At 39.6% G+C, this 24,605-nt stretch overlaps 1 protein-coding gene and 1 long non-coding RNA gene across 4 annotated transcripts in view; one reads left to right on the top strand and one right to left on the bottom strand.

Moving 5' to 3' along the window:
• Positions 1–470: 470 nt before the first annotated feature.
• LOC145523305 (uncharacterized) lies at positions 471–16,676 on the bottom strand. 2 transcript variants are annotated; one of them, XR_014066478.1, is made up of 4 exons: positions 16,439–16,676; positions 6,583–6,759; positions 1,384–2,226; positions 471–871 (listed from the first exon to the last, which is right to left on the bottom strand). It is a non-coding gene; the product is annotated as an uncharacterized LOC145523305 (long non-coding RNA). The 2 variants fall into 2 exon arrangements; XR_014066477.1 differs by lacking the exon at positions 6,583–6,759 and having other exon boundaries at positions 16,425–16,676.
• Positions 16,677–16,798: 122 nt separating this feature from the next.
• The window catches only part of CTSC (cathepsin C), a 43,146-nt gene continuing 35,339 nt past the window's right edge, over positions 16,799–24,605 (top strand). Inside the window, exons 1-3 of one of the 2 annotated variants that reach the window (XM_081533341.1) lie at positions 16,799–17,027; positions 19,157–19,302; positions 24,120–24,204. In XM_081533341.1, coding sequence (XP_081389467.1) covers positions 16,856–17,027; positions 19,157–19,302; positions 24,120–24,204 — 403 coding nt within the window. In that variant the 5' untranslated portion in view covers positions 16,799–16,855. The remainder of the gene's footprint in view (positions 17,028–19,156; positions 19,303–24,119; positions 24,205–24,605) is intronic. The other variant, XM_081533340.1, reaches the window with a different exon arrangement.

Genomic DNA, 24,605 nt, shown 5'->3' with positions numbered 1-24,605 from the left:
TTTATCATTAGAAATAACATATCTCAGGCAAATTGAGATCTCAATTAGAGATACATTACTGTCTCTGTAGAGATATATCATAATGTCTCTGATTTAATTATTTCCCAATTAATGGATTCAGTTGAACCAAACCGGGTATTATAACTGTAGAGTGGACAATTGTTTTCCCGGTCTTCTAGGGAGCAAGAATGTTGAACTTAACACTGTATGGGAAATAAAATTACACTTCTTTTTGACTTTGAGACATGTCATGTGAATCATGTGCAAATGAGCTTTTTTCATTATCTCTTGCAATTATGCAACATCTGTTGCCTACAGCCAAAGTTTTTCAAAGAAAAATTAATAAGGAAATTCAACAAGGATCAATAATTCCTGTTTATTCCTATTTATTCAGGTTCTAAGTGACTAGAATTATGCAAGTTCAAATTATGGTAATGTGTCTGCATCCTTTTATAAAGATACACAGATGATGGCTTGATATGAAAAATTTATTTTTTAAAGCAACTCTCAGCATGGCCACATTTTAGTAAAAAGGTATAATGGAACAGGACAGGTTCAAGATACTATTCAATCTATATCTTGTTGTTGTTCAGTCTCTCATTCATGTCCGACTCTTTGTGACCCCATGGACTGCAGCATGCCAGGCTTCCATGTCCTTCACCATCTCCTGGAGCTTGCTCAAACTCATGTCCATTGAGTCAGTGATGTCATTCAACCATCCTGAGTCACAGAATATGAGCCAGTGCTTGTAGTCATGTCCATCAGGAATGGCCCTGCTGTAGTTTCAGGGAGCTGTCAGTTCTCTAGAGGATTTCAGGACTATCAACTCCAGCTTTCTGAATCAGTTTCACAAAGAACAGGGGTCTTTGCCCTGAACAAAAGAAATAGAACACCAATTTGGTATGTGGTTCTAGAAGCAGAAGCTAAAATTGGTCCTGACTTGGTGATGGTTGAAGCAAAAACTCAATTCATTAGATTTTAGACTCAATATTTCCTCTTCCTTGTTTTCAACGTATCATTAACTTTCTCGGTCCTCCTTCTGAGTCTCTTAATTTTTCCTTCATGAGCTCCTGTTCTTTAGCTTAGCCCTTACACTTTGGTAATTGTCAGGCTGTCTTCAGCCTCTTCCCTCCACTTCCTCTATGTTCTATGGGCTTGCTTTGGGTGATCTCTACTGCTATCTCAACTCTTACTTATTTGGTAAGAATTAATAAAAACTGCATTCAGTCAATACCTAAAGTAGTCTGAATACCCTGCAGGTATTCTCATTGCCTGTCTATTCCTGAGTAGAGGAGATGCTCGATAAATATCTGTATTGACCTGAATGACTAAATGGCTCCTTCTTGAGTCCTACAGCAATATATCCAGCTTATCATTAGATACCTTCATTCTGATATCCCACAGGTACTTGAAATAGATGTCTCCATTTGTTTTGTTGTGGTGGTGGTAGTTGTTTAGTTGCTAGGTTGCGTCCGACTCTTTTTCAACCCCATGGACTCTAGTGCGCTGGGCTCCTCTGTCCTTGGAATTCCCCAGGCAAGAATACTGGAGTGGGTTGCCTTTTTCCTTCTTCAGGGGATCTTACCCACCCAGGACTGAGCCCTTGTCTCCTGCAACAGCAGCTAGTTCTTTACTGCTGAGCCACCAGGGAAACCTCCATTTGTCTTTCCTTTCTTCCAGAAACACCTACTCTACCATCACTTCCTCTTAGTGGCTACAACACTATACCATGTTGAATAAATATGTATTAAATAAATACAGTTTTGTGGCTAAAGAAGTATTGTGCTTTTTATTTATGGACAACTATTTATTCAGAATATCTCCTTAAGTCTGCATACAAGTAAGGGAGTGTGGTATGGTGGAAAAAACCAGGCACTGGAACTCAGACACACTTTGGGAATCAGCCAAATTCTGTAGCTCAGTCAGTTAAGTTGTATGACACTTAGCATGATACTTAATCTCTGTTCTAAACACTTTTTCATTTCTAAACTAAAGTGAAAAATACCTACCTTATAGTGCAGCTGTAGGGAAAAGAGAGTGAGCACATTTACATAGTGTCTACACATAGTAGACATTCAATAATTGATAACTGTTATCATAAAAAGCAATTATAGCTGTGTACTTTGCCTCTCTCCATTTTCTCACTTTTAATTCAATTTCTCTGTTCTTCTTAGTTTACTACTAATATTCTTGTCAGTATTCTGTACTCTACATTGTTGAGAAGACCTGTTAAAATCATAAAAATCAGGAAGAAAAAAATATATTAGACATTAAAAGCCTAAAGCACCTAATAGCAGTGTGAATTTGCATGTCAATCATTCTTTCCCTCTAAACCCAACCTTAACTAGGTCTTGGAACAAGACAACACTCAGGAGAGGCAAGTCTTAGAACTACTTTTGAGATTGCAGGTTTAGGTAGAAATTCTAGAGGAGAGGGTTATTGTGGGAGATCTATGAATACGCAAAAAGCCTATTTTCAAAGTATACATAATATGGTTACATGGAAATGTACTAAATAAAAAAGCAATTAAAATACTAAGAACAAATGATGAGATAACTAAGAAATGTATTAGAATAAAGTTACTTTGAGATACTTCAAGCTTTTACAACTGAAAGAAGAAATAGACAAAAAATTAAGCATGGTCATAAGAGACGTAATCACTTTGAGTGTATATCAAAGTTCTTTTGAGTAGAGAAAATATAATTTTTACTGTTTAATCTCATAAAAATTAAGCCATAAATTTAGCCATAAAGAAATGATTATTAAAATTTTAAATGCTAATATCATATATGCTACATTCTTAGAACATAATCTAATTTTAAAAAAAGAAAAGAAATTAAATATAACTAGTTAAAATAAGAAATGGAATCCTAAATAACCTATGGAATCAACTGGGAGTTAAACCTTAGTTATAAACTTTTTAAATTACAAAGAAAAATAAGTATGTCATGTAATATCTTGTGGGATACAGTTAAAACTTGTTTCAAAAAAAACTTTGAGCCTAATACACCTTTATTATTAAAGGAAAAGACTAAAAATATGTGCTAAGTACTCATATTAACAAATTAAGGAAAACAAACCAAATAAAGTAGGAAAAAAAATTATTCCAAATAAAAGATGAAATTGGTTAAAAAATAAACAAACAAAAAAATACCCAAAATTGGTTACTTGAAAGTAATATCCCAAATTTAATTTCATTGAATGCTCCATTGAGTTAAAAACATAGTAGAGGGGGCAGCAAAAGCATACAATTTTGAAAGTGATAAAAAATTTTAAAACAAATAGAGCAATCATAATATTTATACAGAGTGGGAGCTGAGAAAAATATGAAAAAGAATAGGAAGCAAACTAGCTTTAAAATCGTTCAGTGAAACAAAACAAAATATTCTAGTATTTAAAGACTGAATATATTCATATTTGGTGTTTAATTTAGAGGGAAAATAAGGTTTATTTTATAAACAGCACTGTCATCATTGCCTTAAATAAAAATATGATACCATATACAAAAGTAGGCCTTAGGTGCTTCCAAAATACAAATTTAAAATTAAATGGTAATAATTTAAAAGATTTCAATTTAAAACAACTTAAAATATTAAAATTTACAACAACTTTCAGCATTTAAAACAACTCAGGAAAGGTTGTTAATAAGGAAGGGATATGGTTGTCACTTTCCTATGGAAATAAAAGGAGCTATAGAAAGGATGTGTATTCAAAATTTCTTATTGCGATATTGTTTGCACTGGCAAAAAATAATGCTAAATACCTAGAAACAGCTCAAATGACCATTTAACAATAGTTAAATAGATTTGTTACATGCCTTAGTATTCAATGCTTTAAGCATTGAACATTCTTTGGCATTGCCTTTCTTTGGGATTGGAATGAAAAGTGACATTTTCCAGTCCTGTGGCCACTGCTGAGTTTTCCAAATTTGCTGGCATATTGAGTGTAGCATTTCAACAGCATCATCTTTTAGGATTTGAAATAGCTCAACTGGAATTCTCTCACCTGCACTAGCATCACTGACCAGATGGACATGAGTTTGAGCAAGCTCCGGAAGTTGGTGATGGGCAGGGAAGCCTGGCGTGCTGCAGTCCATGGCTTCGCAAGAAGTCAGACACGACTAAGCAACTGAAGTATTGGTTAAAAACAAAATTCAATTGAGTAAATTTGAAGACATGATTGGTGTTATTCAAGGGTGTATGTGTGTGCTTAGTCACCCTGCTGCTGCTGCTGCTGCTGCTAAGTCGCTTCAGTTGTGTCCGACTCTGTGCAACCCCAGAGATGGCAGCCCTCCAGGCTCCCCCATCCCTGGGATTCTCCAGGCAAGAACACTGGAGTGGGCTGCCATTGCCTTCTCTGCTTAGTCACTCAGTCGTGTCTAACTCGTTGTGACCCCATGGACTGTAGCCTGCCAGGCTCCTCTGTCCATTGAATTCTCCAGGCAAGAAGACTGGAGTGGGTTGCCATGCCCTCCTCCAGGGGATCTTCCCAACCCAGGGACCAAACCCAGGTCTTCCGCAATGCAGGCAGATTCTTTCCCCTCTGAGTCACCAGGGAAGCCCATGAATCTAATAAATAGAAGAGATCTCTGATAAATGCCACAAAATGGAAGGCTTATATAGAAAAGAGGGTGGGGGCAAGGAGTTCAGTTCAGTTCAGTCACTCAGTCGTGTCTGACTCTTTGTGACCCCATGGACTGCTGTACACCAGGCTTCCCTGTCCATCACCAACTCCCAGATGCTCAAACTCATGTCCATCAATTCTGTGATGCCATTCAACCATCTCACCCTCTGTCGTCCCTGTCTCCTCCTGCCTTTCATCTTTCCCATCATTGGGGTCTTTTCAAATGATTCAGTTCTTCACATCAAGTGGCCAAGTGTTGGAGTTTCAGTTTCAGCATCAGTCCTTCCAATGAATGTTCAGGACTGATCTCCTTTAGGATGAACTGGTTGGATCTCCTTGCAGTCCAAGGGACTCTCAACAGTCTTCTCCAACACCACAGTTCAAACGTATCAATTCTTCAGCACTCAGCTTTCTTTATAGTCCAATTCTCACATTCATACATGACTACTGGAAAAACCATAGTTTTGACTAGATGGACCTTTGTTGGCAAAGTAATGTCTCTGCTTTTTAATATGCTGTCTAGGTTGGTCATAGCTTTTCTTCCAAGGAGCAAGTGTCTGTCTTTTAATTTCATGGCTGCAGTCACCATCTGCAGTGATTTTGGGGCCCCCTCAAAATAAGTCATCAGCAATAAATAATATATAAATAAATACAAGGTTGCCTCTTCTTCCTCTGAGGTGTAGATTGGAGAAGGCCCAGAATAACTCATTGGTTCTAACCAGAAATTTCCAAACTGGTTGATTACAGTTTTATTTGGAAGTAAGGTCAAAACTGCAGTTAAGTTAGGTATTAAATCTAGGTTTGGTACCGTGAGTTTTGAGCACATGTGATGCCGTTTTGGGTCTGTGGACCATGTTTAGCAGTGTGTGTGTGTGTGTGTGTGCGCGCGCGTGTGTGCGCGTGCACGCTCAGTCATGTACGACTCTTAGCAACCCCATGAACTGTAGCCTGCCAACCTCCTATGTCCACAAAATTTTCCAGGCAAGAACACTGGAGGGGGTTGCCATTTTCTTCTCTAGGAGATCTTACTGACCCAGGGATCAAATCCACATCTCTTGCATCTCCTGCACTGGCAGACAGATTCTTTACCACTGTGCCACCTGGAAAGTACCATGCAGCTCTTTCCCTTAAAATGAATTCAATTTTTTGCTGTGAAGCAATCTCTCTAATGTATTTTTAAGAATGAAAGAATTTCATTAAGAATGAAATGAGGTTGATGAGAATGAAAGAAAGAATGAAAGCTAGTTGATGGCATTGTTCTAAGCATTTCACATATTAACTCAGTCAAAGCTTCACTACATCCTTATGAGGTAGGGCCTATTATTATCCCAGTTTTGCTAACAAGGAAACTGAGTCAGAGAATATAAGCAGCTTTTCTAAACATAGTAAGAAGTGATATTAATATTGAAATCATGGCATTCTGTATCTAGAATCTGTACCCTTGAACATATGTGCCCTGCTTCTTATGCATATCTGTAAGTGACTGGGTAATTTTAGTAGAAAATTTGGAAGCATTCACACCAGGGAGGGAACAAAAGTTGCCTTTCTTGGCAGAGTACAGATGGAAAGAAAAACGGGAAGTAGGGGGAAAATCTGTAGCAAATGACAAAATATATTTAATGTAATTTATTGAGTTTTACTATCTCATCATATAATAAAATCACAAATATGGTTAAGAAGAAGGGATTTTTTAAAAAGAAAGAATGGGAATAAATGAAAATGATGATAAATTTGAGGGCTTCTTTGCTCAAGTTGTTACATTAAACATATCTGAACTTAAGTTATTTATTTAAATATTTAACTATTTTTAAATGCTAAGAAGTACTAAGTATTATTTAAAAAAATGAGAGAAATGCATAAATCAGTTTGATCTTGTCAATTAAATAAGTAAAAAGTAATAATGTCAGCTTATTTTCAACTTATTAAAATGAAATATTTTAAACATTCCCATATCATTACCTGGGTAAGTAATGTGATTCTTGGTAAAGGAATGCACTTTCTCAATTTGAATAAACTGATAGTCTTGACCTTTAAATCAGCCACCCTGTGCTGGTTTTGCTGTCTTCATGCCAAAACTCTCTTCAGTTTGCTATTTTAGAATTTACCTTGACTTCACGTTTCCCTTTCAGCAATAACCTAGAGAAAGAAGGGGAGTCAAACTGAACTGCAAAACTTTGGAAATAAAGTGCCAAGAGAAGAAGGGGGTGACAGAGGATGAGATGGTTGGGTGGCATCACTGACTCAATGAACATGAGTTTGAGTAAACTCCGGGAGTTGGTGATAGACAGGGAGGCCTGGCGGGCTGCAGTCCATGGGGTTGCAGAGTCGGACACGACTGAGTAACTGAACAGCAAGACATGGTCCTCTTGTCCTACATGTGCTTACACCTTGACTTGCTGATAGCATATGAAATAGTTCTAGGTCAGCATCTACAACTTCAAAGCTAATCCACACAGGCCTATAAACTTAAAATTTCAGATATTGCTGGGGCTGCAAAGTGGGTCCCTTACAAGCTGAATATCTCTAAATGTGAACAGTATGAGATGAGAAATATAAACATTTATCAAATGACATAACATTTGCCCCATGAAAATTTGAGACTGATTTAAAGGTCAAGACTAAAGGTCAAGACTATTCTCCAAGCTGAGAAACTGCATTCATTTCCCAAGAATCACATTACTAACCCTGGTAATGATATGGGGATGTTTAAAATACTTCATTTTAATAAGTTGAAAGGGCTTCCCTGATAGCTCAGCTGGTAAAGAATCCACCTGTAATGTGGGAGACCTGGGTTTGATCTCTGAGTTGGGAAGATCCCCTGGAGAAGGGAAAGGCTACCCATTCCAGTATTCTGGCCTGGAGAAGGCCATGGACTAGATAGTCCATGGGCCCGCAAAGAGTCAGAAATGACTGAGCGACTTTCACCATAATAAGCTGAAAATAAGCTGACATCATAAACCTGATTGTTAAAGTTGTAGAGTAAGTGGTTTCAATCAACATTTAATAAATATTTCAGTTCAGTTTAGTCGCTCAGTCGTGTCCGACTCTTTGCGACCCCATGAATTGCAGCACACCAGGCCTCCCTGTCCATCACCAACTCCCGGAGTCTACGCAAACCCATGTTCATCGAGTCGGTGATGCCATCCAACCATCTCATCCTCTGTCGTCCCCTTCTCCTCCTGCCCCATTTCCTACCCAGCATTAGGGTCTTTTCCAATGAGTCAACCCTTCACATGAGGTGGCCAAAGTATTGGAGTTTCAGCTTCAACATCAGACCTTCCAATGAACACCCAGGATTGATCTCTTTTAGGATGGATTGATTGGATCTCCTTGCAGTCCAAGGGACTCTCAAGAGTCTTCTCCAACACCACAGCTCAAAAGCATCAATTCTTCGGCACTCAGCTTTCTTCACTGTCCAACTCTCACATCCATACATGACCACTGGAAAAACCATAGCCTTGACTAGACGGACTTTTGTTGGCAAAGTAATGTCTCTGCTTTTAAATATGCTATCTAGGTTGGCCATAACCTTCCTTCCAAGGAGTAAGCGTCTTTTAATTTCATGGCTGCAGTCACCATCAGCAGTGATTCTGGAGCCCAAAAAAGTAAAGTCTGACACTGTTTCCACTGTTTCCCCATCTATTTCCCATGGAGTGATGGGACCAGATGCCATGATCTTAGTTTTCTGAACGTTGAGCTTTAAGCCAACTTTTTCACTCTCTTCCTTCATCAAGAGGCTCTTTAGTTCTTCTTCACTCTCTGCCATAAGGGTGGTGTCATCCGCATATCTGAGGTTATTGATATTTCTCCCGGCAATCTTGATTCCAGCTTGTGTTTCTTCCAGCCCAGCATTTCTCATGATGTACTCTGCATATAAGTTAAACAAGCAGGGGGACAATATACAGCCTTGACGTACTCCTTTTCCTATTTGGAACCAGTCTGTTGTTCCATGTCCAGTTCTAACTGTCGCTTCCTGACCTGCATAGAGGTTTCTCAAGAGACAGGTCAGATGGTCTAGAACTCCCATCTCTTTCAGAATTTTCCACAGTTTATTGTGATCCACACAGTCAAAGGCTTTGGCATAGTCAATAAAGCAGAAATGGATGTTTTTCTGGGACTCTCTTGCTTTTTCGATGATCCAGCGGATATTGGCAATTTGATCTCTGGTTCCTCTGCCTTTTCTAAAACCAGCTTGAACATCTGGAAGTTCACGGTTCACGTATTGCTGAAGCCTGGCTTGGAGAATTTTGAGCATTACTTTACTAGCGTGTGAGATGAGTGCAATTGTGCAGTAGTTTGAGCATTCTTTGGCATTGCCTTTCTTTGGGATTGGAACGAAAACTGACCTTTTCCAGTCCTGTGGCCACTGCTGAGTTTTCCAGATTTGCTGGCATATTGAGTGCAGCACTTTCACAGCATCACCTTTGAGGATTTGAAATAGCTCAACTGGAATTCCATCACCTCCACTAGCTTTGTTCATAGTTATGCTTTCTAAGGCCCACTTGACTTCACATTCCAGGATGTCTGGCTCTAGGTGAGTGATCACACCATCGTGATTATCTGGGTCATGAAGATCTTTTTCGTACAGTTCTTCTGTGTATTCTTGCCACCTCTTCTTAATATCTTCTGCTTCTGTTAGGTCCATACCATTTCTGTCCTTTATCGAGCCTATCTTTGCATGAAATGTTCCTTTGGTATCTCTAATTTTCTTGAAGAGATCTCTAGTCTTTCCCAATCTGTTGTTTTCCTCTATTTCTTTACACTGATCGCTGAGGAAGGCTTTCTTATCTCTCCTTGCTATTGTTTGGAACTCTGCATTGAGATGGGAAAATCTTTCCTTTTCTCCTTTGCTTTTCACTTTCTTCTCTTCCCAGCTATCTGTAAGGCCTCCTCAGACAGCCATTTTGCTTTTTTGCATTTCTTTTCCATGGGGATTTTCTTGATCCCTGTCTCCTGTACAATGTCACAAACCTCTGTCCATAGTTCATCAGGCACTCTGTCTATCAGGTCTAGTCCTGAGCATCTATTATGTCCTGGTGACACGGTGGTGAACAAGACAGACAAGGCCCAAACCTCATGGAGTATCTGTCCCAGGGGGGCAGATACATAATAAAAAAGAAAGTGCAATACCTATAGGGATTTATCATTGTTACGTAGAAACAGAGCAATAAAACGAAGAGCCAGAGAAAGCCACTTCAGATAGCATGATTAGAGGATACCTTCCTGTGGAGATAAAATATTTATCAGTGAGAATTTCATAGAGTGAGAATGACAGGTCATGGGGAATGCTGAGTAAATTATTTCAGGCAGAGAGGACGATAAAGCACAAAGATAATGGAGACAGAAAATCTAGAAGGTTTGAGGATTAATAGAAGGCAGAGTTTCCTGACACAATTAGGGGGATGAAGGAATAAGTTGGGCATATTGTATAGGGTCTTATAGAATTTTATTCAAAGATGACAACAGTAACCTATTGTGAAGTATTCTACTTGTCAATATTGGGAGTACCTTGATATGGTTACATTTCAATAAAAAATAATGGTGCAAGTAAAACAAACTTAGTATGATAAATTGGCAGATCAGCTTGACTGGGGGCCCTGGGGGGAAGGATGAGTCAAGGATGACACTTAAGTTCCAAGAAATAGTGGATGAAACTAGAAGGTAAATTTGATCGACCAGGAAGAAATGATAGCCTACCGGCCCAGAGTGGTGTTGGTGGAAAAGGAGCAAAGTGGAGACATTCACTGAATTTATTGGGTCGCTAGGGTTGCTCTTACTGTGTGATGTGTAGCAGCCATCCCCAGGGGCGGGTTTCGTGGAAGACAATATTTTCCATGTAGGGGTGGTGGTGTGGATATGTATGTGCTGGTGTGAGGGGTGGTTTCGGGATGATTCAAGCAGATTACATTTATTGTGCACTTTATTTCTATTATTATTACATTGTGATGGATGATGAAATAATTATACAGCTCACCATAGCACAGAATCAGTGGGAGCCCTGAGCTTGTTTTCTTGAGCTCAGGTGGTAATGTGAGTTATGGAGAGCAGTTGTAAATACAGATGAAGTTCAGCTTGTGCATCTGCCATTCACTTCCTGCTGTGTGTACTGGTCTGTGGCCTGTGGGTTGTGCACCCCTGACCTATGGGATAATCCTGGTGTATCAGTAAAAAGTAAAGCTTCTCAAATTTTCATTTCAAAAACATGGTTTATTTAACAGAAGGAAATAGTGAACTGAGAACAGGATCAACAGTAGAGACTATCTCAGTAATTCTTAGTTTCACAGCTGCATCAGCATGCATCTTCTGTAGAATTTTTCTTTCTCTTGATTTTGTATCTGACTCTCATCAAAGCAGAAAAAGCTTCACATGCTTAATTTCATTCTAACTTAAAAATGGAGGCTTTTTGTTGGGTATCCGATCTAGACTCACTGGCAGTTTGACCACAGAAAAGTCACTTATCCTTTCTAAGCTCCAGTTTTCTTATCTGTAAAATGGGAGTAATACTATCTCGGAGATTACTATCATATTGATACAATATGTGAATGTACCGTGCAAACGATGATGAACTATTCAAAGAGAAAGCATAACTGTTATTTTTCTATCTTCACATTGCATCAAATTCAAGGTAACCTCCTTCTATTTCTGTATCTTAACTAAGTAAACCTAGTATATTCCTACTCCTGGCAAATGACACTGGAATGTGCTTGAGTGGGTTTTTTCCATGGTTGGAATTGTGTTCATGGTCACATAACCACATCTCTGCTTGTCCCTATTCGCCTCATAACCAAGGGCACACACTTTTCAATAGTTGACAGTGAAAGAATCTCAGAATGTAAAATTATTCTGGTGAAGAAGTTCTCAGAATGTGGTCCAAGGAGCCAGGGGATTCATGAGACTCCTTCATGGGTTGACAGGTTATTCCTTTTTCAAGTATTAAGTCTGTATAATACTGTATTTTGTTCACATACTCCAACCAAAACAATGTATCATAAAGAATGGAGTACAGGAACAGATGATATAGCATTCATCAATTAAGCCATGCATTACAGTTTGCAAAACTGTAAAACAATGTAACTCTTCTAATTTTTTTCTTGCTATATTTTAAAGTGCTACTTTCATTTTATTATTATTAAATGAGTAAGTCAGTTGTTAATTTTTTTTTTCCTTTCATCCCAATGGAGTAAACACTGCCAGATATAATCCATATGAAGCTCTTTGGAGTCCTCATAATCTTTAAGAATGCAAAGAGATGCCAAGAACAAAAAGTCTGTGAAATATTGGCAGAGTGCAATCAACCAACCTAGGCAGCATTATTAAGCAACCCTGTGATCTTTCCCAGATAAGCTCTCATCAGCTGAGTTTTCATGCACAGAAAGCTAATCCTTCTGCCTTCTGTAAAGGTGTAAAACCATCTGTAAAAGTGTAAAACCTTCTGCCTTCCTTCTTGCTTATCTTCCTCTTTCTTTCATGAATTTTATTGAGAGGATAAATGAGTTGGCTAACTGACAAAAATCTTGAGATACAAAAATAATATAGTCCATAGAGTCCATATAGAGCATGGACTCTAGTGGGAAAGGCAGTCAATCGAATGATGATAGTGAACTGTGAACACAGGAACATAAGGTCACAGAAGAGAGAGTTTTGACATCTGCCTAGGAGATCAGAAGGAGAAAAACAGAGTATGGTACTTGGAGCATCACAAGATCTGAACAAATAATTCAGCTCTCTTTTTACTCTTGTGGCTCAACCTCTTAAATAGAAGTGGCCCACTGTAGCCACCAAGGTGGTACTTTACTCCTATTTCTCTTCAAGAGAGGACGTGTCACAGGAGTGTGGTTTGCTGACAGACTCCAGTTGCAGTGACTTCAGGAACCACCTCAGTTTTCCAGTCCAGGACAATGACTAAGTGCACCATGAATTGATCATTAGACCTGGGCATTTTCCCCAAGACAAGCTCCTGCATGGGTGTCATTGCACAAGAGTTCCCCGTTGGACCGGCTGACACTATCTCAGAGTAGTATCCCAAGTCTCTTTCTCTCAGATTGATCCACCTTCATTTTCACAGAGGTCAGAACTACATTGGAGTCTGAGACTTTCCCTTCCTATTCCTCTTCCCTCTCTAAGTTCTCTTTCACAGGCATTACCCCCTAATAAATTCTCTGAACCTCAGTTCTGTCTACAGTGAAATTGAAATCAGGTAATATCTTGCTCACACAATTGTGTAGTAATTAAATGAGATGACATATGTGAATTATCTTGATAAAAAGTACAGTCCCAAGTGGGCTTCCTTGGTGGCTCAGAGAGTAAAGAACCTGCCTGCAATGCAGGAGACCCAGGTTCAATTCCTGGGTTGGGAAGAGCCCTAGAGAAGGAAATGGCAACCCACTCCAGTATTCTTGCCTGGAAAATCGCATGGATACAGAAGACCCTGGTGGGCTACAGGGTCCCTGGGGTCGCAATGAGTCAGACACAACTGAGTGACTAACACACTAAAGTCCTAAATAAATGAAATTATCATGGTTTTTACTCTGACTACCAATGCCAGATAGGTAGAATGCCAAATGGTATTCTACACTGATATGTCAAATTTTTTCTCCATTTCTTTGATTCTTCTCTGTTTTGATATGCATTCCTGAACAGTGACTTTCAAACTTACTTACAAGGCCAGAAATATGGGAATCAAGATGTTGTTTGCCAAATACATGAAATATAGATACATTTATGTCCATGATACTATTCATTCATTCAAAAAATATGTGAGTACTATGTGCCAGAAATTATTCAGAGTGCTAGGATTACACCAGAGAAACAGCATTTGCAGTCTACTGTCTAATTAATAAAGATAGCTTTCTAGTAGTAATATATACAGTAATAAATGCAGTCAGTTCTCTGTAGAATCTGTGTGAACTCATTCAGTCTTCTCAAAACTAGATGAGGTAGTCATAGGTCTATACCAATTAAGCACAACTTATAGATGAGAAAACTAAGACACAAAAAGAAGTCAAATAACTTCTTCAAGATCAAAATATTAATAGTTGATGAGTGGCAGAACCATGCTTAAAACTTAGGCAGTGTGATACAAGTCCCTGTTCATCTCTAAGTCATCTCTGAGAATCTAAGTTCATCTCTGAGAATCTAAGTGATTCTCAAGCTGCAACTATCTGAGGAACCTTTGAAAGGGTTAAAACATAAGACAGTGGAGAACTGATTCAGTAGGTATGGGTGGGGGTCAGGAATCTACATTTCTAGCAAATTCCAAAGAGATGCATATGCACCTGGTCATTTTCATCCAGCAGTTTGAGAATTACTGTTAAGTAATGCTGTGTTATGCTTAGTCGCTCAGTCGTGTCCCACTCTTTGTGACCCCATGGACTGCAGCCTGCTGGACTCCTCTGTCCATGAGATCTCCAGGCAAGAAGACTGGAGTGGGTTGCCATGCCCTCCTCCAGAGGATCTTCCCAAGCCAGGGATCCAACCCAGGTCTCCCGCATTGCAGGTGGATTCTTTACCATCTGAGTCACCAGGGAAGTCCAATAAGCAATGCTACTTCCTTATAAACCTAGCTAAAGTGATCTGAGCCTAGTACCAAACTGTGGTTTGCACATAAATTGACTTTTACTTCATATCATTTGAAATATACTAAATTTTCAGGAATGCAACTTTTAGATAAATCAATAGGAATGCACTTTGTTCTACTGGGAACTTGATCAAGAGTTTTCTAGCATTAATAATGGAGGTATGATATTTGAATGACAAATTTGAATGGTATCTGATAAGGCAACTGTAACATTCATCAAGATACTATTATCTCTAGATCATTTCCCAATAGTAAAATACATCCACTAGATTAAGGGGTACTTGAGTTATAAACTCACTGAAATAATTTCTATTCTTAGAAAAAAGGTACTGTCAATTTTACTGTGATTTTACAATTCTACATAGAGACATAAAATGCAAGTATCTGAATATCTCATTCTATTCTCCAGTACATTCATACATGAGCATTTTAGATAATGAAATACAGGTGTTTGTAGTAAACTTTATCTAAAATATCTTTTCCTCAATATTTACACTTTTCCCCCTTACTTTCTGTGGTCATATCAGTGAGATTTTTTCCCTCTGTTTTCATTTTAATTTTTTAAAATATCTTTTTGTCTTTTGTATCATCAGTACTTTTCAAGTAAGTAGCTTATATACGAATTTCATTTCAAATTAGCAAAAGGTCTCTATAAAATATTTGTTGTAAAAATAAAACTTTGCATCTGATCAGTTTGAGAATCACTAGTTTTTCTCCCTGCTAATGGAAAGAGGACTAGTTTGAGAATTATTAGATTAGTGGAAATAAACTAAATTGAAAGTCAAAGTACCTGAGGTTTATCCCTAGATCTTAGTAACTGGCAAAGTGACATTCATCAAGTTATTATCTCTGGATCTTCATTTCCAAATAGCAAAACAAATCCATTAGGTTAAGAAGTCTTCAAGATTCTTTCCTATTTATTCATTGACTAGAGATGCGTTTTCAACTTTTTTTCACAATTGTTTGTGCTACTTTGATTACATGATCAAAGAAATTTTCAACTTGATTATTCAACTCATCATAATCGACGATCTAGTAAAAGTTTTAGTGTTTTTAACAACCAATGGCACGTTTTCTCAGAGATGAGGAATGCTGTGTTTCTCTTGTCAGTGTGCATCTCCGAGCAGTAAATGTGCTAGTTTAATTCATGCTGTCAGCTTTCTACCCTAAGTAAAGGGCAATAAAACCTAGAAGAGTGTTAGCCCCACCCATGCCTTTGCAGTTTGTGACTACAGTAGAGAGCATTTTCGTTTCTGAGCTTTCAAGGGCAACGCCTTCTGCCAAATTGAAATAGGCTTTCGGGCCTAGAAACCAAGATAAGGTTAAGTGAATTTATTTTAACACCTCAGGACACTTCCTTAGTTTTTTCAAGCCAGAATCTAGGGAGACAAAGGTGAATAATCTGGACTTGCTTCCTTCAATCTGGTGGAAAAGGTGGACATACAAATATTTATTTGACACCAGTGTAATGAGGGCAAAATGAACGTGCCGTAGCAGAATCACAGGAAAGTCTGCCTTCTTCATCACTTGTTCTCGATGATACTCGAAGCCTGACACCTAAAACACTATGTGCACGAAAGGAGCCCCGACTTCCAACAACAGACAGGAAAGACAAAGCAGCTCTCATAGAAAAGGGTGATAATTAAACTGAACAAGGAAGCATCTGGAAATCGTGCTACTTAATAACTACCAGCGATCAGACTGGCACTCTGAAACCTGATCACCTCTGAAACCTGATCACCAGACCAGCTTTCTCCCACCAGCTACCTTCCTCATCCAGGGCAAGTTACTTCCTCTCTCTGGGCCTTAAGCTTTTCAATTGTAAAACAAGAGCTTCAGTGCCTGTAGGCGTTTGTGTGAGCACGTGGGCGCAACTAAACTCTATAAAATTAGCAGGAGGACAAAACACGAATACACAAAAACTGCAAGTTTGCGCTACAACTGAATTCTGTAGACAACAGGCCAAGAACATTAACAGGAAACCGACAAAATCCAGCAAAAAAAAAACGGCAGTGAAAGTTTTGGGAAAAGGAAGGAAGAGCAGTTTTCAAACAGCTGGGGGGTGGTGGAGTGTGCTGGTGGTCGCACGTAAAACAGTTCTGAGGGAAAAAAAAGTTAACTGAGTGAGGACTAAGTGGGGACGACGAGCAACTAAGGAAAGCTGCCCCTGTTAGACCGCACGCTCTGTACCTCTTCCCCACCCTGGATGCCCCCAGCCTCTCACCGCCGCCTCCGCACCTGCTCCGGCCTCTCTCTGACCTTCAGTCTCCCCTCGCTCGCAGGCCTGCCTCTGTACGCCCCCTTTTTTTCTTTTTTATTCTCAGTCTCCCTCCCTCCGTTACTCCTCCAGGAGAGAAGGAGCGCGTACGGGGCGCGCACGGAGCGGCGGTGGCTCTCCCGTCCCGTGGAGAGCTGTCCTCGGGCCCCCGAACCCCAGGCCCGGCGACCGCCGGGCGACCCGCGCGCCCCGCGCCCCACATGAGAGGCGGAGCGACTCCTGGGCGCGACCCCCCCAGCCCCGCCCGAGACCCCGCCCCCGCCGGGCCGCGTTTCCGGCCCCTCCGCCAACTTTAAAGCGCGCGCGGGCGCGGTGGCTGCAGTCCCGCCCGGCGCCGCGGCTCCCTCACGGTCACGCTACCTCCGGGCCCTGCCGGCATGGGTCCACGGCCCGGCTCTTGGCTCGCCGCGCTCCTGCTGGTCGTCTGCGGCGCTGGCTCCGTGCGCGGGGACACGCCTGCCAACTGCACCTACCCCGACCTGCTGGGCACCTGGGTCTTCCAGGTGGGCCCTAGCGGCTCCCAGCGCGATGTCAACTGCTCGGTGATGGGTAAGCCGCTGGCGCCCGGGCACCCGCTTCCTCCCTGGGGTCTGCCCGGGGCTCCTGCGCTTCGATCCCTGTGCCCTTGTTCCCGCAGCGCCCCCCCCCCCCGGTTGACGCGAGCCTGGGTTGTCCTGGCTGGACTTGGGGTCCCTCAAGGCGCCCCCTTTCGCTCCAGGGCGGCGCTGTCAGAGTGGGGAAGCTGAGCACTTCTAACTTCACGTGGTCTTGATTATTTCCTGGGCCCTCAACACTTTCTGCAAGAACTTTTTTTTCTCCCTTGAGTTTTGTTTCTTGTTTTTTTGTTTTTGGTTTGGAAGAGAGTTGAGACCGGGCAATTTTATCGCCCCATCCAGTCCTCAGTATTTCATTGTGCCAGTGAACAATGAGCTCAAAGACTCTTGAGAATAGAGCTGTTAACTTTTTCTCCTTTTGTTTGCTTGTGGAAAAGAGCCCTTATGCCCCTCGGTTTTGATTTAGACTTGTGTTGGTGCTGCTAGTCTGAGAAAGCTTCTGGTATGGTACCCCTCCACAGTTTCATGTATTGTAGGACAGTTTCATGTATTGCAGGACAGATTCATGTATTGCAGAGCAGGTAGTATAAAAAAGTTTTTTTTTTTTTTTTTTAATATCTCTTTAGCCAGTAATTTGAAATGCCGGGAGCCAAGCACAATGCGTAGCTCACAGAAGGCTCTCAGTAAGTATCTAGTATTTGAGCAAACTCAGGGAGAAAAGGACAGGGAAGCCTGGCTTGCTGCAGTCCACGGGGTCACAAAGAGTCGGACACGACTGAGCCACTGAACAGCAACATTTGAACACACTGGAACATTTCATATGCTCTCAGATAACACTGCTATCCCGAGGACAAAATTTAGTGAAGGGAGAGGAAAAACACAGTCTTGGGTCAGGAGAGGCACTCTTGTTCTACTCAGACCCTTACCACACTGTCGCTTCTGCAGAATGAGCGAAGCTCTTGGCCACAATTTCCTTGTTAACAGAACAAAGATTGCCAGGTCATTTGTCACTAAACAGAGTTACTCAGCTGTCCAACTCCAAATGACTGTGTGGCACTTCATAATATGGGGCATTATAATCATTTTCTCTTTTAAAAGTTGAACTTGGAGGTCCAAAGCAGAAGGGAGATCAGGATTTGTATTGTCACATGGAATCTCCTATGTATGTGTGTGCTCAGTCACTCAATGATGTTTGACTTTTTGCAGCCTCCCATGGAGATTGTAGCCCGCCAGGCTCCTCTGTCCTTGGAATTTCCCAGGCAAGAATACTGGTGTGGGTTGCCATTTCGTATTCCAGGGAATCTTCCCTACTCAGGGATCGAACCCGCTTCTCTTGTGTCTCCTGCATTGGCCTTTACCACTAGTGCCACCTGGGAAGCCCTTGGAATCTCCTATTTCAGAGCATTAATAGGAAACATGGAAAATTGTGCAGAGTGTGGAAACTTCCAAAGTGGACAAGCAGAATCCTTTTCAGGCAGCCTCTGTCCATATACTATACCTTGACCTTAATCTAATCATTAAAGACATATCTGAAGGTTAAAAGTTTTCTGAAGATTAAAAGTTTAGTTCCTATCAGTATAAATTAACTATGTAGGATAAAAACCTTGAGTTTGCCGAAGACTGGAAGGATTTAGATTCTGAGATTCTGAGCTTTGTAGCCGTCTAGGAGAAAGATACCCCATTTCTTCTGTGGAGAGATCATTTCCTTTGTTCTTATGACCTGATAGCAGATGTTTTTATGTTTTTATATTTCCACTTTTTGACTACCATTTTGTCTTCTCCCCATTTCTGTCTGTCATTTTCAACATTCCCTATTTCTCCTTTTCTTCAGTGGAAAAACTTCTTCAGTGTTTGGATCCTCTGGGAAGGTAGTGGCTGTACTTTTGGGGGTCTGTACCTGATGGGTTACTTAATATATCTTTTGAGCCTTCACTTCACAGACTTGCCTTAGACCCCTCTGGGATTATACAGAAAGAGGCTACAACACAGGGACTCTGATAATCTTCATAAGCCAGATCCACTTAAATTCAGTAGCATGAAAGGAAAACTGCTTAAAAATAGATGAGACTACCTCCCATTGAAGTCCAAATAACTTTCCTTTGTTGTGTATATTCTTTTCTTTAGGACCACCAGAAAAAAAAGTAGTGGTGCACCTCAAAAAATTGGATACAGCATATGATGACTTTGGCAATTCTGGCCATTTCACCATCATTTACAATCAAGGTTTTGAGATTGTGTTGAATGACTACAAGTGGTTCGCCTTTTTTAAGGTAAGTTTTGTTGGAATATGCATTCATTATTTCCAATGGTCTGATATCTGAAGCCTCTTCTAATGAGGAGACCCTCAGTATTTTAACTTTAGATTAGGAAGATAACCAGAATTGTACCATTTTCCCAAGAAAAATTAGATGATGTAATTTTTCCACTTTATTTAAAGTTATGACTTTGGTTTAAAAAAAGCACACTGAATCTATTTGAATGTGTGCAATCCATCTGTATTTAAATTTACATTTTGGTAAGTACGACTAAATTCTTAATTTATTTTCTTTATTACTCCACCTTTATTTCTAAGTGTTGCTTTAGTTACTTGGCTTCATGCTGAATCTGTAGGAAAGATAGGGATTTTATAAATTTTTCTTGAGGTTATCATACTGTGCCTCTTATTGTTAGCTCTGAGAAATTGACCTGAATGACTCATTGAAATAATGTCATGTACTAAATATATTAATGTGAATAATTTATTTGAGTAAGCTCAGACAAAGAGATGGAGCACCTTGGAGTTGCCCCTTGGGCTAAAGTAAAAGGTAGCCCCCACAGCCCAGTTGCTTTTCTTCTCTCACTGGGGAAGAACTGATTCCATTCCTATAGTCTTACACACTACTTCTAATTGCAGACACACTCTAGGGTAAAACAGTTGAGCACAAACTGCAATCCATCCAAGATATCTTTCCTGTTTGCAGAGTGTTAAATGGTTTAACTAAGTTGAATCCACAAGCCTGAGACTAGCTGTTTCTTATTATAAATAAAGGTTAATAAATAAAGACAGACTCTTTCAAGGGGTAGTGACGATAGCCTTTAAAAAAGAGTTAACCAATTAAATGGTAAGCATTAACCAATTACAGGATTTTATGGGAACATGAGGGAATGAGTCTGTTAAAGATGAGGAAAGACAAAGAACTAGCAAAAGACAAGTTTCTAAATTTACTGTGATTCCTCATGTGGGTTGTGATGTAATCTGAGTCAAATTTCTTAAAATCATAATGCCCAATACTTTTTTTTTTTAAACTATAAGGACCCTTTCTTAATATGAAAAAAGAAAAGAGAGACTGGAAAAGTTGTCTGCTCTCACCTGGATTGGCTATCTGCTTTTCAGCTGGTGGGAACCAGTCCATCTGTGCTGGCCACTGTTGGGCCAGCGGTCTGCTTTATTAGTTGAAGCCCATGCTTGACCATTTATTAAATATCTTTTATTATCACCCCTAGATACTATCACTCCATAGATAATATGTATTTTTAAAAATTGTTAAGAGTATCTGTATGAGTTTTTAAAATGGTAGTGTGTAAATGTGATTCCATCTGAATATAATTCTTGATCTACATTTTGATAGGCCTAGGGCTTTTTAGACCTCTTATAGGTACTCTGTTACAGTCCTTTAAAAGTTCTTTGCTTTTAGGTTGGGAGTCAATTGCCTGTGGACTTGATGCACAATGAAAGAGAGATTCAAATCAATTCTTACTATGTACCCTCTTGCCCCTCCTTTTCCCCTTTTCTCCCTTTCCTTTTTTCTTCTGTGGATACAAAATAGGTAATCGATATTTGTTTAAAACATGAAAGTGAAGTAGAATTCAGTTGAGAAATAGGTTGCCTGAATTATTTAAGTACAAGATAGGGTGTAGTATATAAATAGATGAAAAAATAGTCTTACCCATTTAGCTTGGAAGACTTTTCATTCTTCACTTCTGTAGACTTGGAGAAACTGGTAGTGGAACTTCTAATGACAACCGTCAATTACCCGAGATGTAATCAGAAATAGGCAAAGGCCATTTCCCTCCATTAATATTTTCCTATCGGTTTGTCTGCTCTCAGCTTGAATAGGAGTCCGGAGGTGGTGGGGACAGAGGGTATGGCTGGTAGCTGAGGAATCAGAACACTTCTCTGTGCAGTTGACCCTTGAACAAGAACAGGTTTGAACTTCATGGGTCCACTTACACAGAGATTTTTTTTTCCGTAGTAAATACTGCAGTACTACACTATCTGAGGTTAGTTGAATCTGCAGATGAGAATCCAAGGTTGGTTGATACCTTAGATGTGGAACCCTGTATGTGGAGGGCTGACTGTTAATTATTGGTGGATTTTCAGCTACTTGCAGGATTGGTGCCCCACACCCTGCGTTGTTCCTTTGTTCAAGGGTCAACTCTATTTCTCTTTAGATCAAAGGTGCAAGCAGATTTTGCACCTTTCTGTAGCCTCAAAACATTATTTACTGGTAAATAAAGGCTTTTTAAAGCCAAATAAGATTATAAGTGTTTTCAACCATAAATGGGAAGTCATTGTATACTCTGTTGTAGGGTAGAACCCTACCTGATCATGTGCTTCTGAATGGCATTCTCTCATTAGGAATAAAAATAACAAGAGGGTTCTCCTGCTACTGATTTCAGTATATTTTTTAAAGTGTCCATTTGACCAGAACCGTTATCAAGACTGGGTTTTCTTTTCCTGCTGAAAAATCAGACACTCTAGTCTGTGGTTAGGTCATGTGATAAGTATCATAATTTCAGTAAGCAGAACAAACATTAACAAGATATATGGTTTTAAAATTTCTCTTAACGTAATGGAGTAGTTCCAGATAAACATGCTTTCTGGAGTGATAAAATGCCATGTTCTCTTAGCAAATCCAACTGGAAAAGTGATGGAGAGCAGCAAAGTTTAACAAATTTAGGAAAAATGATAAAGTGAGGTTGACTTTACATAATAGGACAAATACTTTTGGGGGGACACTTTTTAACATAAAAGTCTTGCTGGACTTTACCCGAAGCCTTAGGGTATTTCCTGCAGTGGTGCTGGGGAAACCATGCTGAGTGTGTGACTCGACAAAGCACACCTATTTATGAATAGGCATGCGAGATTTTTTTTTCCTACCGATTTTAGAAGTAACTCTTAGATGAAAATTATTTTTTAAAAAGAATAATTATCAAAAAAAAAAAGAATAATTATCAAAATATAAGCAGTATTTTACTATTCAAGTTCAACTGTCATATATAAACTAACTGCTATTGCAGAAACATCTGACAAACTTTTGTCATTTACACCCTCCATTGTTAGTCTACGACTCAGTTGGATTTCAGGTCTCTCCACTGACTGATAACAGACTCTCCCACTTGTTTCCTTTTGCCCTGTTTCAGATATGCTTTCATGAAATTGTTTCATAGGGTTGTTCCTGCTCGAGTTTGTTGAGCAGGTGATACGGGCAAGGTATCCTGTTAGGTTCCTACTCCTCACCCCCTAGATCAGCCTGCAGTTCAGAACAGACAGCTTCCACATCATTCTCCCTACATTCCAACTTTGGAGCCATGTGGTACCACTTTTACTGCCAGGAACTTGCTGTATTAAGTTCTCCTTATTCAGGCCTCATCTAGAGAATAAGCAGAATTTTTCATGATTTGTTCTTAGGCCTTTTTTCCCTTGGTTTTAACTGCTTAAGAAATCGGCAGTGGAGTAGGATGATCTTTTTTTTTTTTTAATGTATGATCTCAAGCTAGAAAAAAGTTTGGAAGGAAATCTTGACGCTGAAAGTTTATGTACTGTGTGAGTCAGGCAGGAAGCACTAGGTTTATATTTTTGAAAGACACTTTTTCCTACTCAACTTTCACTGTAGATTCAGTTATTAGAACACTCTGGGGGGGTTACAAACTCAAGTGAATTTCGGGCTCACCCAGGCAGATACCTAAGCATCTGTGACAACTTTATGTAAAGCAGTAAGGAGTAACTTGATTTATGGCCTATGAAATGAAAACTTTCCTAGAGACATTCGAATTCAGTTTTCCCTTAAAATAATGTGCTGGCCACAGGCCAGTTTCTAAGACTATCAACTTTTAATAGCATTGCCATTTGGTTGTAAGTTCAACACATCTGCAAATGAAAAGTACCTGCAGATGAAAAACAACCAACTTCTTTTATGAAAACACACAGTGTAACAAAACAATATAAAGGGTGTTTCATTATGACTGACTTTGTGATGGGTAGGTAAGTGATTATTTTTTCTTCTTTATGCTTTTGTGTACTCTGTTCATTTTTTCCATGAACATGTGTAACGCTCCTCTCCGCTGTCCTCTACCAGATTGCCAAGAAAGGAAGTGGTATGAAACAGACTCAGCTCCAAAGGATACCTTTAAGTTGAATAGGCTTTCTAACCTTTTTGCTGTTTCTCCTTTTACTTTCTGAGGCTGTAAAAGGGAGCAGTAGAGAATGAACTCAGTTTATATTTTGGAGATTAAACTACTCAAGGGCTGAAGAAAGTACATAGAGAAGCTAGACTCATAATGGCTGAAAAACTTATTTGGTGATAGTTAAACAAAGTTCACTGATTTCTAATTAAGTTTTTGTTTGAGACCTACCAGTCTTAGTAGAACTGTAAGCTAAAAATTCTACCGTGAGTATTTCTAAAGCAGCTTGGTACTCAAAACAAAGACAGTATGTTGGGAAATCCACACCAGAGGATTTATTTGCCTGTTTTGTGTGCTAGTGACTTGTAAATTTCAAGCTTATCACAACAGCCAGAATCATGTGCTTTCTACAGCAAAGGATTTGGGAGTCTTGTGTGGTCTTTTCCATTGTGCCTTCTGGGTTTATTTTTAAGATGTAACAATTCAGCTTTCAGAGTATTATTGGGATAGATTTACCTGTTTTAGTATAGATTGAATACACCAAAATGAGGTGTTTGTCTTTCTTTTAAATAATTTGATGTTTACTTTTAGAAGTGTTTCAGTTGAGGAAAAGAATCAGAAGATGCCTAGCCATTTGTTTTCTTTCATGATGATGCTTTATCTCAACTTAATGACTGAGTTTTCCATTGTAAACCTTTCATAGGATGTCACTGATCTTATGACTCAGTTTTTCATGCAACTGGGAACTGTGGGGATGTATGATATTCCACATCTGAGGAACAAACTGGGTGAGCTCCATTGAAATACTTTTAACTTTCTCATTAAATGCAAGCTTCCCTCCTCCCTGGTGGCTTATGCAAGTTAATGTTTGTTTCTTCATCAGGGAAAGGGAGTTGGAGATAGGTAGATTATGGTTTTCTTACAGATTTCTTGCTTGAGCCTGCTTATTTGCTGCTTCTTACCTGTCGGCAGTATTTTCACTTTAGTATGCTTTGTTTACACACATAAAATTAGCTTTCTCAAACATGATGCTCATAAGTGGACATGAAACCAAAAAGGTAAAGACCCAGTGAAGGAGAGGATGGCCCAAATTCAGTTCACATCCTTGAAGTAGCTGTGCTGCCTGAGATTACTCATTCTTTTCCTAAAATGACTCAAGAGGGACCTGTGTGAGACCATGGCATTTTAG

Source organism: Giraffa tippelskirchi, chromosome 10, assembly GCF_054371585.1.
Source record: "Giraffa tippelskirchi isolate mGirTip1 chromosome 10, T2T-mGirTip1v1.2.pri, whole genome shotgun sequence".
NCBI lineage: Eukaryota > Metazoa > Chordata > Mammalia > Artiodactyla > Giraffidae > Giraffa > Giraffa tippelskirchi.
Note: the sequence above shows the minus strand (reverse complement) of the source record. Positions and strands in the feature narration are given on the sequence as shown.